Here is a 25,172-nt window from a genome sequence, read left to right as displayed (position 1 = left end):
AAGACGGCAAAGAACGCTTCTCAAGGTGCAGGGACCTGCAAACATAGAGACATTCGTACTTGTATGCCAAGTATAAGACGAAGGAAACAATGAGGGCGACTTATGAGGTGCAAGTCTCGATTGACTATATGTTGAGCTTTTCTGCATTAAATCGTCTAACTTTACCACCACCCAAACAGTTGCTTGTCAGCACACGGTCCGAAGATAGCCAATAATGATGGCTTCGCAGGCAAAGACAGCTGTCGCACCACCCAAGCACCCGATGCCGTCGTCATCGTCGTGCTGTGCTTCCAAGGGCCGCCCTCCCGTCCGGCGCTGGTTCCACTGGCACGAACCAGGCACCACCAAAGAAGAGAAGTGGCTTCTGTTTAAGCTGGACCTTTTTATACTTACGTACACGTGCCTGGTCAGTACCAAGAAGGCTCAGCCAAATCACAAGCTTTGTGCATAGGCTTGCACAGCGCTTGCTCCCATACTGACTCGAGGGGCGAAACGCAGACCTTTTTCGTCAAATACCTCGACCAGACAAATGTCACAAATGCTTACATTTCGGGGATGAAGGAAGACCTTGATATGAGTGCGTGCGGCCCGCGTGCTACACTATCAAAAGCGGAAGGCGTCAGTTCTGCAGTATATGTGTCCTGACCACCAGACGTCAAAAACAGGGGGCAACGAGCTCAATTGGCTTTCCACCTACTTCAACATCGGCATCATCATCGGAAGCCCGTTTACGGCTACAGCACTCACGGTGATACACCCCCGGTTCTGGCTGCCTGCCTGCACCGTAACTTGGTCGGTCATGGTGCTATGCATGTACAAGGCGACGAATGTGAAGACGCTCTACATCCTACGGTTAGCAGGCAAAGACATATGTTACCCTGCACTAACCAAGACCCCCTACTTACTCGATTCAGCTTCTTTTGCGGCCTGGCCGAGTCAGGAGTCTTGCCCGGAGCGTGGTACATTGTGAGTCGAGTCCAACTGTCTATATCGCAGCGCATCCATCGTCTGGTCCCGGGTGGGATCTGTGACGTGGATCATCACGAGAGACTAACTATTAGCACAACAGATTGGAAGCTGGTACCGTAAATCCGAGATTGCGCGCCGAACCGCTCTCTTTTACTTCTCGTCCATTGGCGGCCTTATGCTTTCCGGTTACATCCAGGCCGGGCTGTGAGCCCTCTCTCAATTCATTCAGCAGCCATCTGTCTCATTACATGTACTAACCAAAGTCGCCATCTCAGATACCACAATATGAATAACCGACTCGGCCTCGCTGCCTGGCGATGGCTCTTCATCTTAGACTTTGTGATCAGCATTCCCATTGCGGTGCTGGGCTTCTGTGTCTGCCCAGGTGAGTTTGATCGCTTTCGACGAGCGCTTGGCTCGGTGTACTGAAACGGCTCGGCCAAGACGAGCCCAAATCGAAGCGGATTTGGTGGATGACGGAGAGTGAGAGGCAGCGATGCATTGAGCGACTGGCAGAGGAAGGTCGCGACGCGGAGCCGGTGCGTTGGAGCTGGGCGAAATTCGGCCAGCTGTTCAAGTGCTGGCAGCTGTACGGCTTTTGTATTGCCTGGGGGTGCGTTTCATATTCCATCTCCCGGGTGTCGTTGTCCGATGGGAGGGGATGACTCGCTAACGTAGACAGGACGTATGAACTAAACTGCGCTGTCAACTTGCAACGGTGGATGGGACTGTGGCTCAAAAGCCTAAAGGAAAACGGACATCCCAAGTACAGTATCGAGGAGATCAATGCCCTACCCACGGTCATCGGCTGCTTGGTACGTTAACCTTATGTCAAGTATAAATCCTTCACCGCATGTCGTCAACTTGGCAAGTGTAGACCTCAGCTGGTCTGATCTGATGTAATACAGCAACTCATTTGGATGCTACTCGGCTCCTTCACGGCGGACTGGCTGCAAAAGACCTCCGTCGTCATTGCCGCCCTCGCTGGAGTGCAGATGATCGGGTACATCATCTTCTGCGTCTGGCCGGCAAGCGATTCAGCCATCATGGCCGCCTTCTACGTTTCCAGTGCCTACGGCGCCATCGGTCCGTTGATGGGCTCGTGGCTCAACTCTTGTTCCGGAGGTGACAAGATTTTGCGGGCGCTTTCATCGTCTTTGATGTCTTCTGTTGGGTTGTAAGTACATACAATAAATTCTTCACCGTCTCCTTACAATTTGTTGCGACTGACTCTAACACGCCTCGGCCAGCGCGTTGGGTACGGCGGCACAGCAGACCATGTTTCCGGTGTCGCAGGCGCCGCGGTTCAGCGAAACACATGGTTTTATCTTCGGCACGGCATGGATTGCGTTCACCATCGTCTGGTGCGGTGCCGCATTGCCATTGATGGAGCGACTGTGTTCCTGTCGCCCGCCCGGTACATGCAGTGGGAACAATGGCGACAATGGGCACGAGCCGGCGCCTACAGGGCCCGTGACAGGCGGCGCGTAGCTACACATCCTGCCAACTCACGAACTAAGGGCGAAGACACCCGTCGAGTCGTTGACGGTTTGGATGTACATGACACGATATATCGTCAATGTGTGGCTACGTCTAGAAAGAACCTGATATTTCGTACATCTCCATGCTGTATCTGAATTCGCCGTGACACCTTTCTCTCTTGCGCATCCGTCTAAGAGGCATGCTTCTTCTTCATGACAACTCCGTCGCGAACAACAAACTTGCTAAACTTGCGCGGCGGAACCCTCTCCGCAAACAGCAAGTCTATTTCTTGGTACGTGCGGTTCTTGGTCTCCGGCTGGAAGAAGAACAGGCCCGCGAGGATGACCACCTCACACGCCACGAAGAGAAACATGACCTTGCCTCCCCAGTTCAGCTGGTCCGGGTTGATGAAGTAGGGGAACACGGACGACAGCAGCAGCGCCGTGAGCTGCTGGCACACTAGACAAAAGGCAATGGTCTTGGGCCTCGTCGCCTGCGCGGCCGTCTCCTGCGCGACGGCCCAGCCGAAGCAGCCCACGGTCCCGGTGTATAGCATAGACCAGGTGAGCATGAAGACGAGCAGGGCCGTGTTGGCAGCGTAATTCTGCGTTCCGGCCATGGATGTGCCTGCGATGATGAGCGACCAGCCGCACAGGAGCGAGCCGCCACCGATGAGGGAACGTCGTCGCGGGAGGACGTCTGAGAGGCAGACGGCGAATAGGTTGGAGCAGAATTGGAGTGTCGAGGAGATGGCCGTCAAGCCAAAGGAGTTTGTCTGGCCGATGAGCTGGAAGTAATAGGTCTGGTAGGTGTCTATATCAATGGTAAGCACGCGACCGGACGAAACGAGAGAGGGAGATGGAGTTAAAGACACAGGTTTAACGTACTCGCAAAATATCCGCCAGAGAAATTCTGCGACTGCAGGCCAAGGACAGCGACAAACGTCCGCGCGCGGTGCTCCTTGGAGAAAATGGCTTTCCACGTCGTCTGCTTGGCCATGGCCTCGGCGCCGGCCTCTGCCTCAAGCTCAGATCGAATAAAGGCAAGTCTCTCCTCCATGTCGACGTTCTTCCCATACAGCTTATATATGGCCTTGCGGGCGTCGTCTTTCCTTCCGCGCTTGACGTACCACACGGGAGACTCGGGTAGGAACGGCAGCCCAAAGGCAAAGAGGGTCGGGACGAGGAACGTCATGGTAAAGGCCAGCTTGTAGCTCCACGCGCCGTCGATGTGGGAGGAGCCGTAGCCCGTCAGCGACGAGAGGAAGAAGCCCAGCACGATGATGACGTTGGTCAGCGAGCTGAGGGTGCTGCGCAGCGCGGCGGGCGCGTTCTCGGTGACGTAGAGGGGCGGCGTGACGGTGGAGATGCCGACGGAGAAGCCGAGGAGCAGCTTGGAGACGAAGAGGACGGGCAGGTTCGGGGCGAAGACGAGGGCAAAGGACGACGCCCAGGACAGCGCAATGGCGGAGCAGAACATGAACCTCCGGCCCGTGTAGTCGGCGAACTGGCCGGTGAGGAACGCCCCGAAGACCTGGCCGATGGTGCTGGCGGCGTTCCAGAGCGACTGCCACATGGCGGGGATGACCCATTGGTCGCCGTTGGAGTAGTAGTTGCCGTAGTCTTCGCGAAACCTGGGAAAGGCGATGGCGGCGCCCGAGAGACCGGCATCGTAGCCCCAGCCGAAGACGAGGGACATGACAAACAGTGCCCAGTAGACATAGTGCCGGTCCTTTTTCAGGTTGGCCCACAGCTTCTGGTACTGCTCTCGGGGTGTCAGGTCGTGTTCGTCCGCGACGTCTTTGAGGTCTTCTTGCGCCTCGACGGCGGTGACGTCTTCGGCGTGCTCCGTCTGCTTTGTCTTGGGCGACGATGCGAAGTCTGGCTGTGATACAGCCGTGGGTGTTTCCTTCTCCATGGTGACTGCTTGTGTGTGTGCAAGACACCGTGGCGGGTGGTGAAGGGTAGGGGGAGGGGGAGGTTGAGATGGAACAAATGATGAGGTGTTCTTATGGACGGTGTGTCTTGGCCCAAATCCTTCACGAGCCGGGCGAGAGAGATGGTTTTTAACGTAAAACAAAGGCATTCGAGCCGAGAGCCCTCTCGCTTCACCCAATGTTGCCAACCGCCACCACCGATGTAAAGCCAGGGCGAGCCACCGTGCAGCCGCCCTCCAACTAAGCGACTTCGCTTCGTCCTGGTCTGGGACTGACTTTTTTTTAACCCCACGCGACTATTGTCTGGGGTACAGACCTAGCTGTTCTCCCGGCTTGTCAGGCGATAAACTGGTGACTGCTCCCCCATGGGGAGATGTGGGAGTGTCAATGTGACCAGCATTTTCTGGCTACTAGGTTAGTCGATGGGAGCAAAAGATCAGACGAAGGCAAGCCGATTCCAATTCCAGTCCCGACAGGCCGTAACGGGGGCTTCTCCCCAACCAGTAGGGTGAATTCTTCGTACTACATTTTGTGGGTTTCGGTAGCCCATTCCAAGGGACCGTTTCTCCTCCCCGCGACCAGCAGACGTCGTCGACTTGACTGACTCCCGGCCCGGTGGCGAGGCGTGGTGCCGCCCGCCGGATGTGGCGTCTGCGTGGGTTCACGTTGGACTGAAGCTAGACCGCACCGGCGCCTCGGACTACTAACATGAAAGGCCTGGCTGGGTGAATTATGATTGGCACAGCCAGCCGGCAGTTTGTCCCAAAGTCGGTTTTGTTTCATCTGATGACTTGACTTGGTAGAATGGGATGGACGGTTCGGCCGGGGTCGTGGATTGAGTAACGGTTGGCGTGGAGGTCTGGTGTCGATAATCTCACGACAGGTCGGAGCCGCTTTGCCGATATTCAGGGACAGCTCTTCTTGCCAGGATGGAAGCATGCGACAGGGATCAGGTAGGTATCGTCGGGGTGAAGTTTGCCGAGATGTCCGTTTGGTCGGCCAACGACCGACCACCCTTATCCAACAGGGTTACGATCTGATCGTTATTAGACCTGTCCGTGTGTTATAGCAGGCACAACATTCATGTTGAAGCTGCCACTCGATGTCGACCTCGCACCTCGTTTCGTTTCGTTTCCTTCGACTTCCCAGCATACACACAGCTGAGCTCACTTCCATGTCAAGCTCAATCATCCCCCAATGGCCATTGACAAACCATCCTCGCCCTCCGCCGGCCTGGCGTTTCGGCGGTTCCGCCCCCAGTCGCACTTCATCGCGCCTCACTCGTGGGCCAACGACCCGTGCGGCGCCGTCTACATCCCCGAGACGCGCGAGTACCTCGTCTGCTACCAATGGAACCCGGGCACCTCGCAAGGCGGCAACTGCGCCTGGGGCGCCGCCCGCAGCCGCGACCTCGTCACCTGGGAGGACTGCGCGCCGGCGCTGTGCAACGGCCCTGCCGGCTCGTACGACGCGCTGGGCGTCTTCTCCGGCAGCATCGTGTCGCGCCTCGAGCAGAGCGGCGGCGGCGGCAAGCGCGTGCTGTACCTCTTTTACACGAGCGTCTCGCACATGCCCATCCACTGGTCCAGACCCTACCAGCCGGGGTGCGAGACGCAGAGTGTCGCTGTGTCGCGGGACCTCGGCAGGTCGTGGGAGCGGCACCAGCGCAACCCCTTGATCAGCCTGCCGCCCCGGATGGAGGCCACGACGGGATGGCGCGACCCGTTTGTTTCGCCGTGGGCATCGCTGTCGGAGCTGCGCGGGGTGAGTGTCGAGACCATGTACATGATGATCGCCTCGGGCGAGCACGGTCGCGGGTCGCAGCTTCACCTCTACACGACAGAGGACCTCCTCGGCTGGACGTATCTCGGCGTCCTGCTCGACGTCAAGCAGGGCGAGCAGGTACAGCCAGACAGCTACCTCACCTTTGGCATGAACTTTGAGTGCGGGACGTTTGCCACGGTGGGTGGCAGCGACTACATCATTCTCGGAGTGGAAGAGGATGTCACCAACAGACGACACAACTGCCACTACGAGGCCTGGCTGGGCGGGAAAGTCACACTCGCAGAGGATGGCACGCCAAAGTTCGTCATCACCAACCATGGGCTGCTGGACCATGGCGTCCTCTACGCGGCGCACCTCTTCCGGGGCGAGGGTGGCCGCCTACTACAGCTTGGCTGGGCAGACGAGACGGCGTCGCCGGCAGTCGTCAAGGCGCAGGGTTGGGCGGGCTGCATGAGCCATCCGCGCGAGCTCTTTGAGATTACGCGGCCTGTCGTCGACGGAGAGTGCCGCTCGACGGTCGAGTGGGAGGTCGATGAGGCGCGCGGCCTGATGACTACGCTCGGCATCCGTCCCGCCGAGGAGGTAGCATCACTGCGTCGCGAGAGATTCGGCTCGTCGATGCGCGACCTCGAGAGACTCCAGTCAACAAACTACGAAATCGAGGCGACCTTGTCCAACATCACCGGCCCCGAGGTGTTTGCGCTCAACGTCCGACAGGCGCCCGACGACGAGGAAGTCACCCAGATCATCGTGAACCTGCGCGAGGGCCGCATCACAATCGACCGGTCGCGCTCGTCGCTCGCGGGTCTGGGCACCGGCAGCAGCACGCTCCCCGACTCGGGGCCCTTTGCGACTCTACCAGGCGAGGACGAGGTGCGGCTGCGCGTCTTTGTCGACGGCTCGCTCATCGAGGTGTTTGCCAACAACCGCTTCGCGCTCACGTCGAGGGTGTACCCGAGCTTAGACGAGTCACTGGGTGCGTCGTGCGTGCTGAGCGAGGGTTACGAGGAGGGCAGCGTGGCGATTGCAGTGTGGGAAGGGTTGAAGGGCGCGTGGCCGCAGAGGGAGGCTGGGATGCACAGGTTTGAGGACTTGCACCCGCTGCGGATGACGGGGGCGTAGAGCTCTCAGAAGAGCGTGGAGTGAGTGAGGGTGATGGGGTTTGAGATTCTGCATTCTGAATGAGGGGGCCAGCTGGAGCATCATCATCATGGTTACTTTTGACATAGAGCATAGCCGCCATTTACGGAAGACTGCATATAGAGATCGACATGCTTCAACCATGTGCATTGAATAAAGCGATGGGGTAACTACTTTAAGCTTCGGCATACACGCAATGCAAGCTTCATTTCTTGACACATGAAGTGAGCTTCATAGAGCGGCTTCCCTAGCTTCCTCGAGGCGGTCGTCTACCATTCGACCTTTAGTAACGACGTATAAGTCCCTTCAAGTAGGATTGCGCAAGTAGCCGCCGCAGCATGTCATGCTTCATTCAATAGCCCGGGAGAATGGCCATTTTCTGACTGTCGTTGTCTCTCGGCCGGCGCGATGTGGTGATTCCAATCTCGACACGGGACGCAGCGCGTGTAAGTGAGTTCTGCTCCCAAATCAGCAAAAGGTCTCACACCCAGCCGGGCCAAATCTGTTCTCCAGTTCATTGACTGACAAGCGTGCTGCTCCATAATGTCACCACGTACTCTCCCACAGCGGAACCACCAACAACTAAGTAAATACGCGGTGAAGCTAGCTTACGGGGTTCTCGTAATAGCAACAGTACATGTAGTCTCCAACACGGCTAAAAGCAGTTCAAGTTCGCCGATGACAGCCACATGCGATCACCGTATCGTCGTCCCAACATGAAGGTGTCAAAACCGCAAGCCTCATCAGCTGTCAGATGACGCCCGCTCCGTTGCTCGATCCACTTCCTCCGCACCGCGACAGCCACTACACAACGGGAGGCGAATCATAATTCACCCATGGCCCCAAACTAGAAATAGCGGCCGTCCACAACCGCCGCCGCGGCGCCCGGTGCGGGACTGAGAAACAGGCGCCGTACAGTTTGAAGGCGGAGAGCTAAGTCCCGCACCACTTCCGTGCCCACGGGGCTCCGAGACGCCGCATTGAATCCTCCTTTTCGCCGGACGAGCTGTTGAGAAAAGGAGAGGTCCACGGGTCGCCTGTGCGCAAATGGGAATTCGCCCATTGCTGTCGTCCGCTGCATCAGCGACTTGTCGTGTGATCCATGCCATCAGGAACTCTTTAGATCTGAATCAGTCGAAAGCTCGAACCACAAGACCAGCGGTATAAGAGTTCCTGAGTTTCGGATCCGAGCTGCTCTACACCCGTCAAGCCGCATCATCATCGATCCAGGACTTTTATCACATTCCTTGTCCCCTCCTTCTCATTGTCGTCCACATCAGTTACTTTTCACTCAAAGTCGAAAATCAAGACTCAGGGCTCTTCTTCAGCCCATCCTCTCAGCTGTGCCTGCCCCAGAGGCGACTCCATCACTCGCCACATGCAGCGCACTCACACCATGGCCGAACCCGGCAGCGGCGACGGCGACCCCTGGTGGAAAGACGCCGTCGTGTACCAAATCTACCCGGCCAGCTTCCGCGACTCCAACGGCGACGGACTGGGCGACATCGCGGGCATCACGTCGCGGCTGGACCACATCCGCGACCTCGGGGCCACGGCCATCTGGCTGTCGCCCATCTTCGCCAGCCCGCAAAAGGACATGGGCTACGACGTGTCCGACTACCGCGACATCCACGGGCCGTACGGCACGCTCGCCGACGCGGAGCGGCTCATCGACGAGTGCCACGCACGCGGCCTGCGCGTGCTGCTCGACCTCGTCGTCAACCACACGAGCGACCAGCACGCCTGGTTCCGCGACTCGCGCGCCTCGCGCTCCAGCCCCAGGCGCGACTGGTACTTTTGGCGCGACGCCCGGACGGGACCCGACGGCGAGCGGCGGCCGCCCAACAACTGGGCGTCCATCTTCGGCGGCAGCGCGTGGACGTGGGACGAGGGCTCGCAGCAGTACTACCTCAGCCTGTTCCTCCCGTCGCAGCCGGACCTCAACTGGGCCAACGAGGAGATGCGGGAGGCGGCGTACGCCGACATGGAGTTTTGGTTCGACCGCGGGGCCGACGGGTTCCGCATCGACTCCATGAACCTCATGTCCAAGCACCCGGACCTGCCGGACGCGGCCGTGACGGACCCCGACGCCGAGTTCCAGTCCGGGGCCGCGTGGTTCGCCAGCGGGCCGCGCATGCACGAGTACCTGCGGGAGATGCGCGCGCGCGTGCTCGACAAGTACGCCGCCAACGGGCGCGGCGGCGTCATGACGGTCGGCGAGCTGGGCTTCACCAAGGACGAGGCCAGCGTGGCGTCGTACGTGGCCGCGGCCCGGCGCGAGCTCAACATGGTCTTCACCGGCGACATCGTCGACATGGACTTTGGCGAGGCGCACAAGTATGCCGGGGGAAGCCCCTTTCGGCTCGAGACGCTGCGCGGCATCACCTCGCTCTGGCAGGGCGCCATGCCGCGCTGCGACGGCTGGAACGCCGTCTACATGGACAACCACGACTCCGGGAGGAGCCTGTCGCGCTACGCGAGCGACGACCCGCGGTTCCGCGCGCGTGCCGCCAAGATGCTGGCCACGTACCTGACGACGCTGAGCGGGACGCTGTTCCTACTACAGGGGCAGGAGATTGGCATGGCCAACGCGCCGGCGTCGTGGGGCGCCGACGACTACATTGACGTCGAGGCGAGCAACTACTACCAGAGCGTGCTGGCCCAGCGCCGCCGTGAGCGTCATCGTGGTGGTGGTGGTGGTGTTGGTGGTGTCGGTGGTGTTGGTGGTAAGGGCAGCGGCCGTGATGATGATGATGATGATGACGATGGCAGCGTGGACGACGTCGACATGAGCGACGTGCTCGCGCAGATGCGCCTCAAGGCCCGCGACAACGGCCGCCTTCCCATGCAGTGGACATCCGAGCGCCACGGCGGCTTCACCGACGCCGAGCGCCCGTGGATGCGCGTCAACGACGACTACCCGGAGTGGAACGTCGCCGCCCAGGACGGCCGTCCCGACAGCGTGCTCGCGTACTGGCGCGAGGCCCTGGCCCTGCGGAAGCGCGAGCGCGACGTCTTCGTCCACGGGCGGTACGACATGCTCCCCGTGGGCCGCAGCGGCGACGACATCTTTGCCTACACCATGACGAGCCGTCGTTGTCGCGATGGCGAGAAGGACGGCGGCGGCGCCAGAAAGGTCGCGCTTGTGCTGCTCAACTTTTCCGACGGGGAGAGGGCTTTTTCTGGGCAGGAGGGAGAGTTTCTGGGCTGGAACAAGATCTTGGGCTGCAAGGACACAAGGGGGCCGCTTGCGGGCGAGGGGGTGACGTTGAAGCCGTACGAGGGCATCGTGTACGGCAACTGGGTGCCATAAGATGCGAAACGCCTCATGATCGGTGACGTACTTGGTATCTTGTGGAAAGTAGCGTGGGCCACGATAAACGACGGCACTTGTGTATATAAATGTGTCAAGTGTGTACATATATAGTATCTGATGAAACCAGACTCGAACTGGAGACTGAGGGCAAGCTGCAAGGCAAATAACTCGCTTCAACTTGCAAGCCTCCTGCATACAAGCCCTTCAACGCGGCTACGTTCATGCTACGTAACCATCACGCATGTGCTCCTTCAATCACATCCACCCAGACGCTCACTCCCTCCTATGCCCTTCATCGGCGCTCAACATGAAGCCATCACTCACTGGTTCTACGCACAACAACACGAAGGCTCACGTCGGCAACGCTCTCTCCATCATCCATCATCTCCCTCACACCCTCACGCGTACGGGTCCTTGAAGAAAATCACCTGCACCGTCATATCGTCGCGCACGTACCTGCTCTGCGGCGCCCCCGCCGTCGCCGCGCCGCAGAACAAGGCCCTCCGCCGCCCGCCCAGCGCGTTCTTGACCAGACACACGGCCGCGCTGTCCAGGTCCTCGACGGCAAACGTATCGGGCGTCGCCTTCCACGCGCCATAGCCGCCCGCACCAACCATCAGCCGCGACTCCATGGGCGTCACGTCCTCGGCCCGCCCGCGCCGCTTGGCCGCCAGCCAGCGGCGCACGCACGCCACGGCGTCGTCGTTGGACATGACGTCCCAGAGCCCGTCCGACGCGAGGATGACAAAGTCGTCGGCCGAGACGCGGCGCGTCGTCACCTCGGGCCGGGCCGTCATGTACGGCGGCGTCTTGACCTTTTGCCGGGGCCCGAAGCCGTAGAAGCGGCCCTGCGCCGACGACACGTCCTCGGTAGACCACTTCCAGCGGTGGTCGCCGAAGCCGCGCGTGACGGCGATGCCCAGCAGGCGCCCGGTCTTGGGGTCGATGACGTCGGCCAGCTCGCCGGGGTGCTCGCGCTCGAGGCGTGCGCACTCGTCGGCGTTGAAGCCCGTCTGGTCCTTGCTCAGCGCCTCGGCCGCGTACGTGTAGTCGCCGTCGCCAGCGGTCCGGGAGCCCAGCACGGCGCGCGAGTCGCCCGTCACGGCAGTGCGGAGCGTGCGCGACGCCGGCTCGTAGACGCAAAGGAGGGCGCAAGAGCCGGCTATGGCGGGCGCCAGGGCACGGATCGCCGCCGCGGCCCCGTGCTCGTAGTCTGCGTTGAGGGCGCGCCTGGCCGTGGCCATGATGCGGTCGTCGAGACGCACAAAGGCACCCTGGATGGCCGCGTCGACAGATGGCCCATCACTCGATGCCGGCAGCTTGCCAAGCGAGCTCGACACGTAGCGGATCAGGGCATCCTTGAGCACGGCAGACGTGGCCCAGCCGCTACACGCGTGCACAACAAAGCACGAGGTCAGTCATCGGTGACTTTCACAGCTTGATCCGCCGGGAGGGAGAGAGCAAGACGCACGCATGGCCATCGTAGACACCGGCATACAGCGCGCCCGCGCCACCGACGCCGCGGCCGAAGCCTAAAGCCCACTCGTCCTCGACGGGGTTGTTGCTCGACACGCGCACCACGTCGACGCGTCCTCTGCCGCCCTCGGCGTCGCTCGCGAAGACGAAGCTGCTCGCCTGCTCGCGGATCTTGGCGTTGGCGGCCGCGAGATCGAGCACCTCGACGGGCGACTCGACGGGCACCTCGTGCTCCGAGGGGTCGGCGGGGACACGAGGCGCCTGAACTTGGCCTCCCCCTCCTCCTCCTCCTCCTCTTCCTCTTCCTCCCTGCCCGCCAGCAGCCACACGCGTGGCCGTCAGAGGGCCGTCTCCTTTGTTGCCGAGATAGTACCCGACTCCGCCGGCGAGGAGCACCCCAACGGCCCACCCGCCGGGCCTGATGGAGCTGTGCAGACGGGTGGTGGTGGTGGTGGTGGAGGTGGTTGGCCTGGTGGTGGACGAGACGTGTCGTGAGGAGCCGCGGGCCAAGGCCAGGGAGCGGGTAATAGTAGCGGCCCCGCGCAACGTACTGGCGGCCCGTCCAAGCATGGCGCACGATCCCGTGGAGTAAACAAGTCTGAAGAGGCGTTGCAATCAACGCTCACGGAGCGAGCGGGACGAGGTGAGTCTGCCAGGCGCAAGTCTGCCACGAGATGGGGGAGAGTCCAGTCTGTTCCGTGCCGTTCATTGCCTGATTGGGAGGTGGCTGGGACTCGGAGACTGGATAACTGGCAGGAACAAGGGACACACACACGTCCTGCGCTGGTCGGGAAGGCGTGAGACGCACTGCTAACAGACTAGAGTATAATCCCAGGCGGGGTCGCGACTCAGTGGCACCACCATGCCCTCGAAGCCGACCAGGGACACTCATGTATGTTCCCCTGATGCCCACAATGGAACGGGACGAGCCGCGCCGACTACATGTACCCACCATCATGTGTGTCGTACAAAGTACGTAGTCAGTTCTCAGCCATCTACTATCCTCCTACCGCATCTTTTGCAACTTTTGTCAAAGGGCGACCTGGCCCTGTTCCTGCACGCGTTGCGTTGCCCTAACAAGATTCCCCACTGTCCGTCGAGCTCACCCTACAATTTAGAGCCTGTGAGATGTCAACAGATGATGCTGCATGCTTGACCGGTTCGCTTCATAGCTCCTGCTACAGTATACAGTAAAGCAGTCGCTTTTCACGTCATGCCGTCAACCCATGCCTTCAATGCTATATGCACGAGTGTAAACTCTGTTCACCGTGCTACCCTGCATTCATCGTATCCATGTAAATTGTAAATACGTACGAAATGTCTTCACTGCGCATTTGAGGCCTAGTGACTGGACCGGGCCAAGGCTTCATGCCGGCAGTCTATCTACATGCACCTGGACATGCCGCCCGTCAGTCGCACTCCAAGGCCTTGGAGAGACTCTGCCAAGCGTTGCAGAGGTGGGAACGCATGAATTGATTGCTAAATGGATATCGCCCACGAGTTGACTTGAAATCTGAAGTCGGCATAGACTCGAGGCACATTGGCCGGAAAAATCGTTGTTTACCATCGCCAAGGGGGCTATAGGTTACTAACACTATGGGAGCATATGCAAGGCTCAACTTACACGAGATGTCAGCCGCCAAAATGCAGTTGCCCGCAAGTCATGCAAGTCTTGAGAAGGCGTTGAAGTAGTTATGCAACGGAGTCTCGGCCTATATGTGGTTGAGGAATAGCTGGCCTGATAACACCTCCTGATCCTGGGCAGGCAATGCTATGCAATGGCAGCTCATGGAGTCGCGACACAGACGACACCTTCATGTTGCTATATAGTCCCCCCCTCCCGGCCGACATCCTTCACCATAATCTCATCGACACTCTCCAGTCTGGCTTTCCTACAATCATCACAACCTCAACCTACACATCTCTTCGGACGCTGACCGCACACAGCCGCAACAATGGGGATGCGCAACCTCCTGGCTGTTCCGCTCATTCTGAGCCGATGGGGTGCGAGCGTGGTCGCAGAGCAGAGCGGACCGGCCACTGTTACTCCCATGACGGACCAGGCACTGTCCCTGTCAGTGGTCCAGGAGATTCACCGCCAGCTCCAACGCGAGCTTCCAACGGGAGGGCACTTCGACACCCCCTTCATAACCGCTGAAAAATACGAGGTCTATGCCCACGAGTGTCTCTCCAACCGGCTGGATTACCTCCGCCGGAGCATCACCTTGGAGGTGGAAGTCAACGAGGGCCAGCTCGAGGTCAACGAAGGGTCGAACCCCATCACTTTCCATAAGCCAGCGCCCACTCCAAAGACAGACATCCCTGTCAAAGGATGGAGTTTCAGAAAGGGCAGCGACCTTTCGAAGTCAGCCTTGCTGCGCAGCAGCTTCAACGACTTTAAGCTCCCACTGGCCGTTACGGGCCTCAACTCAACCAGCGAGGACCCGGCACAAAAGGGGCATATTTTGCCTCAGTCGTGGCGCACGTTTGTTTGCCCGGCGCAGCACGCCTGCTCGGTCCAGACCTGGACATATCTCGTGAGGTCGCACGGGCATTGCACTGTCGTGCCCATCTACCACGCCAACTGCACCAACCCACTCGCCCGAGTTCTCACCGGGGGGTGGGGAAGTTCCCTCAAAGTTCCAATGGAACAGATCATAAACAACAACCAATCCATCGCGCTTGCAGCCCTCAAGGAGGCTGTGGCAACCTGGGATCGTGCTGGGAGCCTCTACTACAGCGTCTCCAGGAAGGACGGGCGCTCGTTCATCGTGCCCCTCCCGCTCATCGAGCACGAAGGCGTCTGGCATCCGACGCCGGAGCAATACAACGTCCAGTACAGGTTCGATGCGCCTTGCCACTACAGCTCCATGCTGCGAACTCAGGATGGTAAAGTCATGAGCACCCAGGTGCTTATCACACGAAGCCTCCTCGACGGCAACGTTAAACGTGGAGAGGTGGAGTCTGGAGACGACGTGGAGGACCTAGAGCGTCGGTTCAATATTACTGTATTGGAGAAGATGGAGAGGCTGCATACCTAGCTTTAAATTAGGGCGACGGCAGAACCAAAAAAAAAGGCAAACAGTGAGGACGAAGAAGACATGAAGCTGATATTACTCGATGGGGACAGCAGCTCGCAACGGTTTCATCCATGCTGTGTACGTGTATTCGAGTCTGCTCGGTATCAAGCAAGACCCAGGGTACGGACTCGGATCTCGAATGAAGATTGACCTGAACCAAATTTTGCCTTGACTGGTGTGTTTGAAGCTCAATGCATGTAGTAGATGCCATTGACGACGAGTGATGCACTTGACGGAATTCCAGTGATTCGCCATCTCACACAAAGCCCCAATCTTCCAATCGCCCTACTCCCTACTCCCTGAACGCCTCGTCACGCCGGTACTGCCAACACGAAGCATCGACGTACACACGTTCATAACCCAGTGTCCCCTCGATGAGATGGAACAACAGAGGCAGGCAGATGGACGAGCCATCGCCCGCATGCCTGTCCGCCCACGCTACCGTCAGCGTATCATGCATTGGCGAGATACCAAACGCGCTGGGGCCGAGGGTCGCCGCAACGAGCGGCAGCTGCGAGCAGCACTGAGCGTTAGCGAGTCTCCTACTGCCAAGTCGCTCGAAATGGATGGGACGTCATTCGTTTACTGCATCTGCAACGAGCGGTTTCGATATGATAAGGAGCACCAGTCCCAGCCCCAGCACAAATACAACGAGTGGAAATTGAAAGGGGCTCGCTCACCTTGTCGGCGCGACGCGTGTTTGCGCGACACCACTTCTTAAGATACGCCGCCAGGAACTCGAGCGACTGTCCGTGGCTACACTGCACGCGCACCTCGTGGCCCCCGTACACGATCATGTGGTACGGCGGCCGAAGGAGGAGCTTGTCCGGGGGCGCCAGGGAGCCCACGCTGGGCATGTAGCTGCTCTTGATGCTGCTCGCCACGACGAGTGCTGCCGCCGGGCCCCCCGCGGGAACAGTCGTCGCCGTCGTGGCGGCCTTGCCGTCGGACACGGCTACGCTGGTCCATTCGTCCGCCTCCACCGTGGTGCCCTGTGCCTTGAAAGCGCCCTCGGCTTTGGCGCGCAGGTGAGGAACCAGCGCGAGCGGGTCGTGCGCCGGACGGGCTTTGGGGATGTGCAAGACGAAGGCCTTGGTGACGCCGTTCCATGACGTCGACGGCAGCTCACTCTCGGAGATCTGTTTTTAACATGCCTGTCAGTCTCCATGGAACAAGTTGCCGTGCCCTATCGAAGGACAAAACCTGGGCTTACTCACATCAACCAGCAACCGGAGGGATGCGCGCCCGTCCATCTCCTCAAGCAGCGCCTCGCCCCATGCCTCGCCTTCGTCGCCGTCCTCGAGCAGCTCTAGCACGGCGCGGCACCACGCCTCGACGAGTCCGGCGACCGCCTCGACGACGGGCGCGGAGCCGTACGCCTGCTGCAGGGCGTCGACGAGGAGCGGCCACTCGGGCTCGCACTGCACGGCGCGGCCGAGGCTCTCGCCGAGCGCCGTGATGGCCTTGCGGGCTGCGCAGCCGGGGGCGTCGAAGCCGTCGCGCACGGCGACGCGGGCCTTGAGCGGACTGTGTGGCTCTGTTATTAGGTTGAGTCGTTGCGGGCTGAGATGTGTTACGGCTTACAGTGACATTGGTGAGATGTGTTCAGTGGGCGGTCAAGTGGTGGTTGCTGATCCAATACTGCATATACGTGCAAAGGCCTGGAGTGTAGTTGCGGACGAGATCAGTGATCAATGATGTTGGGCGAGCAAGCAAGTCAACAACACGGCTTCAATTTCGGTGACAGCACGGACGAAACGGCGGTATGCCTAGACATCAAGCAACTTTGTTGGACTCGGCACTGGTCGCCCCATGACAAGGCTGATTCGGAGAAAATTGAGTGTACATGTAGTATTCCCCTTGACACCAGACAGCGTGAACCAACTTTACAAGTTGCATAGGTACTGCCCCGCTGCGGTATAGTACTCCTACTCCCACGTTGTATGTATTGTTCACCCTACCATGTCGGCTGCGGTTTGTCCCGGCAAAGACAGAGCATGATGCGTAGTGGTACGGAGCTGGGGCATGGGGGCTGCACTTATCCATGCAAAACTCATCCATGGCATAACCTTGACGTTTGGTGCGTGCATGCTTGCGGCTCAGCTCATCCCCGCTTGGCAAGCCACAGTACCGCGAGAATGCCAGGAACCAGGGGCTCCAAGAACGCCTACCGCAGTCGATAGTCTGTTGGTGGCACCAGTTCAGCCCGTGCCGTAGCCGAGAGCTCAAGCCCGCGCCGCCACATTCGATGGGCCCCTTGATCCAACGGCCGTCACATGAGGGGGAAAGGCCATCAGCCGCAATGGATAGGGGTCTGGTTCTGGCACAGGAACCAGCACGGCCAGAGAATCCTCGACATGGATCCTATTACCTACCGGCGTACCTACGCTTCTCACCTACGCATTTTGGTGCGTAGCGGAACGTGAAGCGGCCCTAGCCCATGAGCCGCGGAACACTACCGTTGCGCGGCGTATAAGCGAGGAACTCCCCCCCCTCCCCCCGCCCCCCCCCCCAAGCTACTTTCCCAAACAGGCAATTCTTCAAAACCCCTCCCGAAACTCAGCCTCACATCATTCCCCGAAACGCCACCTCGAGTTGCAAGGTGTGTGGTCCCGGGGGACCAATGGACAGGGACGCCCGCCGACGGGCCTAGACCTTGGTGCCTTGGCGGCGGAGAAATGAGACGGGGGAATGACATTGATGGCGGCAGCCTGTGGAGTTGGCTCGCGCCGTCCATCTCGACGGGGGGGGGGACTGAGGAGGACGGATGGACGTGACGGGGGACTCGGGCATGTGTCGTCGCCGAAGCCGCCGGGCAAGCGGGTTATCGGGCTGGCGAGGTTGACTGTCGAAACGAAGACTGGGGGGGCAGGGCTGAATTCAGTGATGCTGGGGATCCTCCCGTCTGAGCTGTGGAGGGGGGTTCCAAGAGGGTAACTGCAACTGCCGTGCATAGGCGCGTTCGCTCGTCATGTGTTTCGTCTCGTCTCGTTGCTCCCCAGTCACGCGCTCGCGACGAAGTATATATAAGCTCTTGTGCAAGCTTGACTTGTAAAGTTGAGGTGAGACACACAGCTCATCTTCATTCAGCCCTACAGCATCTAACGAAGCGTCTCCGACTTATACGTCAACACCCCTTACAGCCCATCGTTGAAACAGAGTATAATAAATAGCATCATCAATATGAGCCGCCTCCCGCCCGTCGAGAAGCTGCCGCTGGCGCTCCGCAAGAACGGTACGCCTGCCCCAGACTCACCTTCTCTTCTTCCATGGCGTTGGGGGTTGCGGGCATCAAATCAGTGTGCTAACATCTGCAATCTCGTCTTTGTCACCGACAGTCCGCGACGACTGGGAGAGCAAAAAGCCAGAGTTTGAAAAGTCCCTCTCCACCATCCTCGGCGAGCCGTGGACCATCGACATCAACCCCAACCAAGTCTACGCCTACGCCGTCGATGGCTACGCCAAGGAGTCGCTCGGCTCCATGCTGGCAGCGTACGTCCTTCTCCTTCTCCCTTTCCCCCACTCTACTCACCTCACACATCACCGCACACTTTCATCTTCTTCCTTTCGTTCTCTCCTTCCTCGAGCAACCTTCTTTCATCTCATGCTAACACCTGGCCGTCGACGACGTCGTGCACGCGTAGATACGTCTCCGGCGCCGAGTACCAGCTCAAGTACTTTGTCGAAAAGCACGGCGACGCCGGCCGCAAGGAGCTCAACACGCTCTGCCCCGCGCGCGTCCTGGCCATGGACCTCGACACCGAGGGCAAGTTCTCGTACTGCGGGTGCGAGGTCTCCTCCCCTGACGGCAAGCTCGTCATGCTCTTCCGCGAGGGCAACCTCGGCACCAACATCGACCACGCCGTCGCCGTCGACACCCTCGTCCAGGCCCTCAACGCCGCCTCCGCCGCCTCCCTGCCCATGTCCTTTGTCGCCCGCCTCTCCATCCGCGAGGCCTACGACGCAGAGATCACCAAGACGCGCGCCCAGATCGACGCCGCCCTCGGCCGCGAGATCGCCCTGGAGCCCAACTTCGAGGCAAACTTTGCCAAGCTCACCGCCGCGGGCGTCGACGACTGGCAGCATAACCTCGGGTACTTTACCCAGCGCTACCTTCAGGCCTTTGCCGACTGGCTGGTCAGCAACAAGGCGGCCGAGGACGAGATGGTGCGCGAGGGCGTCAACGAGGCCGTCGACAAGGCCAAGGTGGCGTTCCGCATCGTCGACGAGGGCAGCATGAAGTCGACGTACAACGAGTGCGTCATCGAGGACGGCGTGCTGTACCTGCAGACGGTGCCCCAGTACTTTGGCACCAACATTGACTACGTCGCGGAGAAGCTCATGGACCAGCTGTAAGGCGTGAAAAGTACCAGACCTTTGTAAATAGTCAACCCTCGGCTGCGCGCAAACATCGTCAGCCATGATATCAATTGAAGCGATGAACAACCCATGGGTAAAACGTTATGTGCAGTAGCCTCCCAACGCCGTGGATACAACATGAAGCCCGTTAAATGTCCTTGCCAATTTCCGCCTCTTCGTCTTCCCACTCGCCGTCCTGCTCGGCCTTTTCGTTGACCTGGTACTCGGCGTCCCCGGCGAGGCCCTCGCTGTCGAATTCATCAACGTCCATGTCGCTGTAATATTCCTCATCGTCGTCCTCGTCGTCCTCGTCGCCCCCTGTGTCGCCGCTCTTCTTGTTTGCCGCCTTGGCCGCCTTCTTCTTCTCCACGTTGGCTCTTTGCTCCTTGCGCCGGGCCTCCTTTTCCTGGCGCCGTTTCTCCCACCGTCGCTCGAGCTCTTTGATCTCCTCCTTGCTCTTGTGCACGTACTCGTGCCACATGATCTTGCCGGCGCACAAGCCCTCCTCCACCTTGGTCAGCCGTAGCCGCATGCGCGGGCCCAGCTCGACCAATTTGACGGCGCGACGCTCCACATGCTCCTCCTCCTCCTCCTCGTCGGGCCCGGCGTCGCCGCTCTGCTCGGCCGCCAGCCTGGCCTTGGTGGACAGCACCCGGCGGGGAGCATTGTCAAGCACCTCCACCTCGGCGTCCGTGTCGACCTCGCTGCCGCTCGTCGCGTCCGAGATGTAGCCCTCGCCCTCATCGCCGCCAATCATGTAGTCGGCAATGTCCTCCAGCTTGCCTAAATTGGGCATTTTGCTCTGGCGGCTCGACTTGGTGGCGAGAAACTTCTCGGCGTTCTTGATGCGACGCAGAGGTTTCGAGACGCCCGCGGATCGCGTGGTGATGGCGTAGTGCCTGAAGTTGACGATGAAAGTGCCGTCATCCTCGGGCGACTTTTCGCGATTCAACAGCAAGACGCGACGGATCGACTTGAGGGGCGTGGCCTGGGGGTTGACGGGCGGGAAGAGGGATCGGAAGGCGGTGGTGGCGAGGGATTCGAGGTGTTTGGGAACCTTGGACTTGGCATCGGCATCGGGAGAGGTGAAGTTGTTCATGACAAGCTGCGATGCCATGGGTGATTAGCATGCTACATCCGTCAGAGGGGGGGAATTGGAGCCTGCGACCACTCACCAGAGGGGGCGTGAGAAACTCCTTGCCGCCGCCGCGGGGGTGCCTCTGGACCTTTTGGACGTCCTTGCACAGCGAGTACTGTTCGACGCGAAAGTGCATCGTCGGGCCGCGCGGGGCGAGAGCAAGGCGCAGGTTGGTGTTGCCGCTCTCGGAGCGCGACAGGAGCAGCAGATGGGTGACGCCGAGGGGGCCGCACATGACAACGTAGTCCTTGAGCTTGTTGCCGCGGCGCTCCTTGAGCCTGCTGGCAGTGCCGGGCTCCATGACGCGGCGGACGTCGGCGGCGAGCTGGCTGATGCTGGAGCCGACCTCGCCGGCGCCGATACGGATCACCATGCTCTTGGGGTCGCGCGCCGTGGCGTGGCCGGCCGACGCCGTCTCGGGGTTGTTGGCGCCGACATGTGTGCGCTTCTTTGTGCGTTTGCGTGCCATTGCGTTGGTAGCGACGGCAATTGCTGTCGTCGATGCGGGAGTGTTGGGATGGGCGACGAAGCAGAGGTTTGAAGCTGGCGATGGGCGCTGAAATGCAGCAGAGCAGCCGAGAAAAAAAGTTCTAGCGGGGACTGGCGCGATAAGCCGATAAGCCCACCCGCCCCGCTAAATTTTTGCTCCATCCACCAACGCTGCTGCATTCATCGTCTTCTTCTTCTTCGCTCCCATCGTCGTCGTCGTCCACCGCAGCGATTGCACTCGGCACCATGAGCGACGTCAAGAGGCGCAAGGTTGCGCACGACGCGCCAGCCGCCCCGAAAAGTAAATCCAAAAAGCCCAAGACCCCCGAGCGAGCTGCGCCCGCCGCCGCATCGCCCGAGTCCACCGAGGAGTCGGCGACGGTCGATGGCGTCCCCGTCGAAGAAGAGGCCGAGACGCCCAAGACCTTTAAAGAATTGGTACGTCAGAATGTGCTTCTCGATAGATTCACCACTAACTGTGTACCCCAGGGCGTTGTAGACGCGCTATGCGAGGCCTGCGAGGCCCTCAACTACAAGTTCCCGACGCCGATCCAGGCCAAGTCGATCCCCGTCGCCCTCGAGGGCCGCGACATCATTGGCCTCGCCGAGACGGGCAGCGGCAAGACCGCGGCTTTTGCGCTGCCCATGCTGCAGGCCCTGCTCGACAAGCCGCAGCCGCTGTTCGGTCTCGTGCTGGCGCCGACGCGCGAGCTGGCGGCACAGATCGGGCAGGCCTTTGAGGCGCTCGGCTGCATGATCTCGCTCCGCTGCGCCGTCATCGTCGGCGGCCTCGACATGGTGCCCCAGGCCATCGCCCTCGGCAAGAAGCCGCACGTCATCGTCGCCACCCCCGGCCGCCTCGTCGACCACCTCGAGAAGACAAAGGGCTTCTCCCTGCGCACCCTCAAGTACCTGGTCATGGACGAGGCCGACCGGCTGCTCGACATGGACTTTGGCCCCAGCATCGACAAGCTGCTCAAGTTCATCCCGCGCGAGCGTCGAACCTACTTGTTCTCGGCCACCATGAGCTCCAAGGTCGAGAGCCTGCAGCGCGCCAGTCTCCGCGACCCCGTCAAGGTCAGCATCAGCTTCAATAAGTACCAGACCGTGTCGACGCTCCTGCAGCACTACATCTTCATCCCCCAGGTCCGCAAGGACACGTACCTCATCTACCTGGTCAACGAGTTCGCCGGCAAGTCGATCATCATCTTCTCGCGCACTGTCTTCGAGACGCAGCGCGTCGCCATTCTGCTGCGGACCCTGGGCTTCGGCGCCATCCCGCTGCACGGCCAGCTGTCGCAATCGGCCCGCCTCGGCGCCCTCAACAAGTTCCGCGCCGGCACCCGCGACATCCTGGTCGCCACCGACGTGGCGGCCCGCGGTCTCGACATCCCCAAGGTCGACGTGGTGCTCAACTACGACCTGCCCGCCGACTCCAAGACGTACATCCACCGCGTCGGCCGCACCGCCCGTGCCGGCAAGTCAGGCATCGCCCTGAGTCTTGTCACGCAGTACGACCTCGAGCTGTACCAGCGCATCGAGGCCGCCATGGGCAAGAAGCTGGACGCGTACCCGACGGAGAAGGAGGAGGTCATGGCGTTCCAGGGCCGCGTCGAGGAGGCGCAGCGGCACGCGAGGGTCGAGATGAAGGCCATCACCGAGGCGCGCAACAACCGCGGAGCCGGAGGGGGCCGCGGAAAGGAGCGCGGCAAGAGGCGGCGGGACGACATGGACAAGGAGGACGGTTGACCCCGGTGCTGCACATTGCCTGCCGCGGCATTGCACGGGGAAGGCTGCTTTCGTTTTGATATACCCTAATGCGGAGTTTGTTGCTGAATCCTCTTGTCTCCTGTGAACTGCTGACACCAGACACCTAGTAGAAGTACCTGCCTCTACGATGAATGATGGGTTTCTTTCAGGGGCGGTTCCTCCTGCAAACAAGTCACACAAGTCAACTCAACAGGGGCATGCGGAGTTTCGTTGCCCTGTGCCATCTTCTCCCGCTTGTGAGCGTCTCAGACAACCAACACACCTTGAAAGAAGCATAGATATGTACAAACTGCCACGGCGCACGATGCTCAACTCCTCCGGCGACCACCACGCGCCCGCCCCCCGTTCCCCTTGCCCCTGTTCCACTTGTTCAACTTGTTCAACTTGTTCCCCCACTGCCACCTCATGACCTCCTTGACCGTCGGCAGCACGTCCTCGATGAGGCGGTCCCTCCGGCCCTTGTCTGCCGGGCACGGCGCCGACAACACGTGGTAGCCGCCGTGGTCGGCGATGCGCTGCGCCAGCGTCAGCAGGTTGAGGAAGGAGAACTGCGCGGAGCACCCGACGTGCTGCACGCCCCGACACACGCGCAGCCCGTCAAGTGGTAGTCGCCGCCGCTGCTGCTTCTGCTTCTGCTGCCGCCGCTCTTCAGGCCCATCGTCACCAACTGTCGCCGCCGACGACGACGACGACGAAAGCTCCCCGAAGCCGCGCTCGAACCAGTACTCGGGCGTCGTGTGTGCGTATTCGACCGGCCCGAACGGCAGCCACATGTACATGGGCGGCTGCGCCGTCACAATGTCCTGTCTGTTGGTGACGCGCGCCGTGATGGGCCCGCACCCTTTTGCTTTCTCGTTCTCCTGATCCATGCTGTCCTGGCGCCCCTTCATCTTCCTCATCCTACTCCTCGTCGACGACGGCCCCTCCCGCGCCCCGCTGGTCATCCCACTACTCACCCTCTCCGCAAACACCACATTACCCACCCTCGGCGCGCCATACGTAAAGATATCAGCCTCCACACCTGCCACGAAGCGCAGGTACGCGCCCACGAGCGTCGCCACCGCCCCGCCGTACGAGTGCCCCGTGACGACGACGCGGTACGCCGGGTGCTCGCGCAGGCACGCCTCGAGCGTCTCGTTGAGCGGCCCGCGGACGTTGAGGAAGGCGGCGCGGAAGCCACTGTGCACGCGACAATCGCCGCCGCAGCGGAGCTCGGGGGCGTTGTCCTGCGCGGCTTGCAGGTCGCGCATCCACTCCCACGCGCGCGACGTGCCGCGAAAGGTCACGACGAGGAGCCGCTGCGCGTGGTTGACGACGACGTTGCCCGCGATGTCGTGCTCCTCGGTGAGCTCGGCGATGGTCTGCGAGGAGCCGTAGATGGCGCATCCGGTGCGCAGGAGGCGCGCTTCGGGGCTGGCACGTGCCCCTGTTCCTGGATGGTTTGCGCTCGCGGTGGTGCTGTTACTGTCGTTGCTGCTGTTGCTGCTGCTGTCGTCATGGTGGCGACCCTCGTGCAGTTGCGACGCGGTGGTGATGGCGCTCGCCGCCTGGCACACGGGGTTGCCGAGCAGCCCATCCCAGTTGTGCGGGCAGTACGCTGCATGCGAGTACGCTGCAAACGTATATATGTCCTGGAGGTACGCTGTGTGCCCACGGGGGCAGGGGACGGAGGACGATGGTCCAACCCCAAACCCCCCTGATGGTGAGCATGAATCACCAGATACGAAGACGGCATATAACGGCCGGGCGAGGGGCAGGGGGGGGGACAAGGTACATACGGAAATCCAAACTGGCGACTTCGCCGTTGACTTCAGGGAATATGCCGCCGCTGCCGCCGCTGCCACCTCCTCGAGCGGTGCGCAACGGCGTGCTCAGGGGCGCCAGCGCGGCGTGAACCCGGAGGCTCATGACCTTGACGAAGTTGCGGAGCATGCCCATGGTGAACGACGAGGGCTCAAAGCGGCCAGGGCAGGCACCGAGACGAGACGAAACGAAACGAAACGAAACGAAACGAAACGAGAGTTGAAGCAAGTGAGTCCAGGGGCGCAACACCAGACGGCAGGCACCTCATCGAGACTTCATCTCATCCCTTTATACCTATAGACCGGCCATCCATAGCATACATCACCACATATACCACATCGTGAGTTTCCAGCGCACCATCGCGGTACATAGAATTTTCGGTACGCAGTAAAAGCCAAAGGAACACACATTGACATATCTTACCTAGTA

At 60.4% G+C, this 25,172-nt stretch overlaps 11 protein-coding genes across 11 annotated transcripts; 6 read left to right on the top strand and 5 right to left on the bottom strand.

The window, feature by feature from the left end:
* Window positions 1-214: 214 nt before the first annotated feature.
* On the top strand, window positions 215-2,150 carry JDV02_009685 (uncharacterized protein; the record flags this gene model as incomplete). Its single annotated transcript, XM_047991362.1, has 9 exons — window positions 215-406; window positions 499-577; window positions 666-852; window positions 915-966; window positions 1,070-1,173; window positions 1,245-1,354; window positions 1,414-1,582; window positions 1,652-1,784; window positions 1,878-2,150. The coding sequence occupies 9 exons, from the start codon at window positions 215-217 to the stop codon at window positions 2,148-2,150; spliced, it is 1,299 nt and encodes a 432-aa protein (XP_047847374.1).
* Window positions 2,151-2,641: 491 nt separating this feature from the next.
* On the bottom strand, window positions 2,642-4,368 carry JDV02_009684 (uncharacterized protein; the record flags this gene model as incomplete). Its single annotated transcript, XM_047991361.1, has 2 exons — window positions 2,642-3,264; window positions 3,339-4,368. The coding sequence occupies 2 exons, from the start codon at window positions 4,366-4,368 to the stop codon at window positions 2,642-2,644; spliced, it is 1,653 nt and encodes a 550-aa protein (XP_047847373.1).
* Window positions 4,369-5,584: 1,216 nt separating this feature from the next.
* JDV02_009683 (Beta-fructofuranosidase) lies at window positions 5,585-7,294 on the top strand (the record flags this gene model as incomplete). Its single annotated transcript, XM_047991360.1, has 1 exon — window positions 5,585-7,294. The coding sequence occupies one exon, from the start codon at window positions 5,585-5,587 to the stop codon at window positions 7,292-7,294; it is 1,710 nt and encodes a 569-aa protein (XP_047847372.1).
* A 950-nt stretch (window positions 7,295-8,244) lies between these two features.
* Window positions 8,245-10,830, top strand: JDV02_009682 (Oligo-1,6-glucosidase). Its single transcript, XM_047991359.1, has one exon. It carries the CDS (start codon window positions 8,691-8,693, stop codon window positions 10,623-10,625), a length of 1,935 nt encoding a protein of 644 aa, XP_047847371.1. The 5' UTR covers window positions 8,245-8,690; the 3' UTR covers window positions 10,626-10,830.
* Window positions 10,717-12,988, bottom strand: JDV02_009681 ([Pyruvate dehydrogenase (acetyl-transferring)]-phosphatase). Its single transcript, XM_047991358.1, has 2 exons — window positions 12,100-12,988; window positions 10,717-12,014 (listed from the first exon to the last, which is right to left on the bottom strand). Exons 1-2 carry the CDS (start codon window positions 12,672-12,674, stop codon window positions 11,027-11,029), a joined length of 1,563 nt encoding a protein of 520 aa, XP_047847370.1. The 5' UTR covers window positions 12,675-12,988; the 3' UTR covers window positions 10,717-11,026.
* Window positions 12,989-14,059: 1,071 nt separating this feature from the next.
* Window positions 14,060-15,145, top strand: JDV02_009680 (uncharacterized protein; the record flags this gene model as incomplete). The annotated part of the gene is made up of 1 exon (XM_047991357.1): window positions 14,060-15,145. The coding sequence occupies one exon, from the start codon at window positions 14,060-14,062 to the stop codon at window positions 15,143-15,145; it is 1,086 nt and encodes a 361-aa protein (XP_047847369.1).
* A 331-nt stretch (window positions 15,146-15,476) lies between these two features.
* On the bottom strand, window positions 15,477-16,776 carry JDV02_009679 (uncharacterized protein; the record flags this gene model as incomplete). The annotated part of the gene is made up of 4 exons (XM_047991356.1): window positions 15,477-15,695; window positions 15,865-16,323; window positions 16,402-16,711; window positions 16,769-16,776. 4 exons carry the CDS (start codon window positions 16,774-16,776, stop codon window positions 15,477-15,479), a joined length of 996 nt encoding a protein of 331 aa, XP_047847368.1.
* Window positions 16,777-18,367: 1,591 nt separating this feature from the next.
* JDV02_009678 (uncharacterized protein) lies at window positions 18,368-19,540 on the top strand (the record flags this gene model as incomplete). Its single annotated transcript, XM_047991355.1, has 3 exons — window positions 18,368-18,419; window positions 18,523-18,676; window positions 18,829-19,540. 3 exons carry the CDS (start codon window positions 18,368-18,370, stop codon window positions 19,538-19,540), a joined length of 918 nt encoding a protein of 305 aa, XP_047847367.1.
* On the bottom strand, window positions 19,396-21,229 carry SSF1 (rRNA-binding ribosome biosynthesis protein). Its single transcript, XM_047991354.1, has 2 exons — window positions 20,719-21,229; window positions 19,396-20,648 (listed from the first exon to the last, which is right to left on the bottom strand). The coding sequence occupies exons 1-2, from the start codon at window positions 21,148-21,150 to the stop codon at window positions 19,692-19,694; spliced, it is 1,389 nt and encodes a 462-aa protein (XP_047847366.1). The 5' UTR covers window positions 21,151-21,229; the 3' UTR covers window positions 19,396-19,691.
* A 142-nt stretch (window positions 21,230-21,371) lies between these two features.
* On the top strand, window positions 21,372-23,007 carry RRP3 (RNA helicase). The gene is made up of 2 exons (XM_047991353.1): window positions 21,372-21,608; window positions 21,660-23,007. The coding sequence occupies exons 1-2, from the start codon at window positions 21,417-21,419 to the stop codon at window positions 22,917-22,919; spliced, it is 1,452 nt and encodes a 483-aa protein (XP_047847365.1). The 5' UTR covers window positions 21,372-21,416; the 3' UTR covers window positions 22,920-23,007.
* A 241-nt stretch (window positions 23,008-23,248) lies between these two features.
* On the bottom strand, window positions 23,249-24,878 carry JDV02_009675 (uncharacterized protein; the record flags this gene model as incomplete). The annotated part of the gene is made up of 2 exons (XM_047991352.1): window positions 23,249-24,582; window positions 24,719-24,878. The coding sequence occupies 2 exons, from the start codon at window positions 24,876-24,878 to the stop codon at window positions 23,249-23,251; spliced, it is 1,494 nt and encodes a 497-aa protein (XP_047847364.1).
* Between the last annotated feature and the right edge of the window lie 294 nt (window positions 24,879-25,172).

Source organism: Purpureocillium takamizusanense, chromosome 10, assembly GCF_022605165.1.
Source record: "Purpureocillium takamizusanense chromosome 10, complete sequence".
NCBI classification, from domain to species: Eukaryota; Fungi; Ascomycota; class Sordariomycetes; order Hypocreales; family Ophiocordycipitaceae; genus Purpureocillium; species Purpureocillium takamizusanense.
Note: the sequence above shows the minus strand (reverse complement) of the source record. Positions and strands in the feature narration are given on the sequence as shown.

What these genes read in the sequence shown, in the direction of transcription:
- JDV02_009681 (XM_047991358.1), bottom strand. Translation starts at nt 12,674, where the DNA reads ATGCTTGGACGGGCCGCCAGTACGTTGCGCGGGGCCGCTACTATTACC. An exon ending in GGTGTCTACGATGGCCATGC is followed by an intron (nt 12,015 to 12,099) that starts GTGCGTCTTGCT and finishes GCACGCGTGTAG; the next exon opens with CGGCTGGGCCACGTCTGCCG.
- SSF1 (XM_047991354.1), bottom strand. Translation starts at nt 21,150, where the DNA reads ATGGCACGCAAACGCACAAAGAAGCGCACACATGTCGGCGCCAACAAC. An exon ending in AGTTTCTCACGCCCCCTCTG is followed by an intron (nt 20,649 to 20,718) that starts GTGAGTGGTCGC and finishes ATGGCATCGCAG; the next exon opens with CTTGTCATGAACAACTTCAC.
- JDV02_009682 (XM_047991359.1), top strand. Translation starts at nt 8,691, where the DNA reads ATGCAGCGCACTCACACCATGGCCGAACCCGGCAGCGGCGACGGCGAC.
- RRP3 (XM_047991353.1), top strand. Translation starts at nt 21,417, where the DNA reads ATGAGCGACGTCAAGAGGCGCAAGGTTGCGCACGACGCGCCAGCCGCC. An exon ending in CCAAGACCTTTAAAGAATTG is followed by an intron (nt 21,609 to 21,659) that starts GTACGTCAGAAT and finishes TGTGTACCCCAG; the next exon opens with GGCGTTGTAGACGCGCTATG.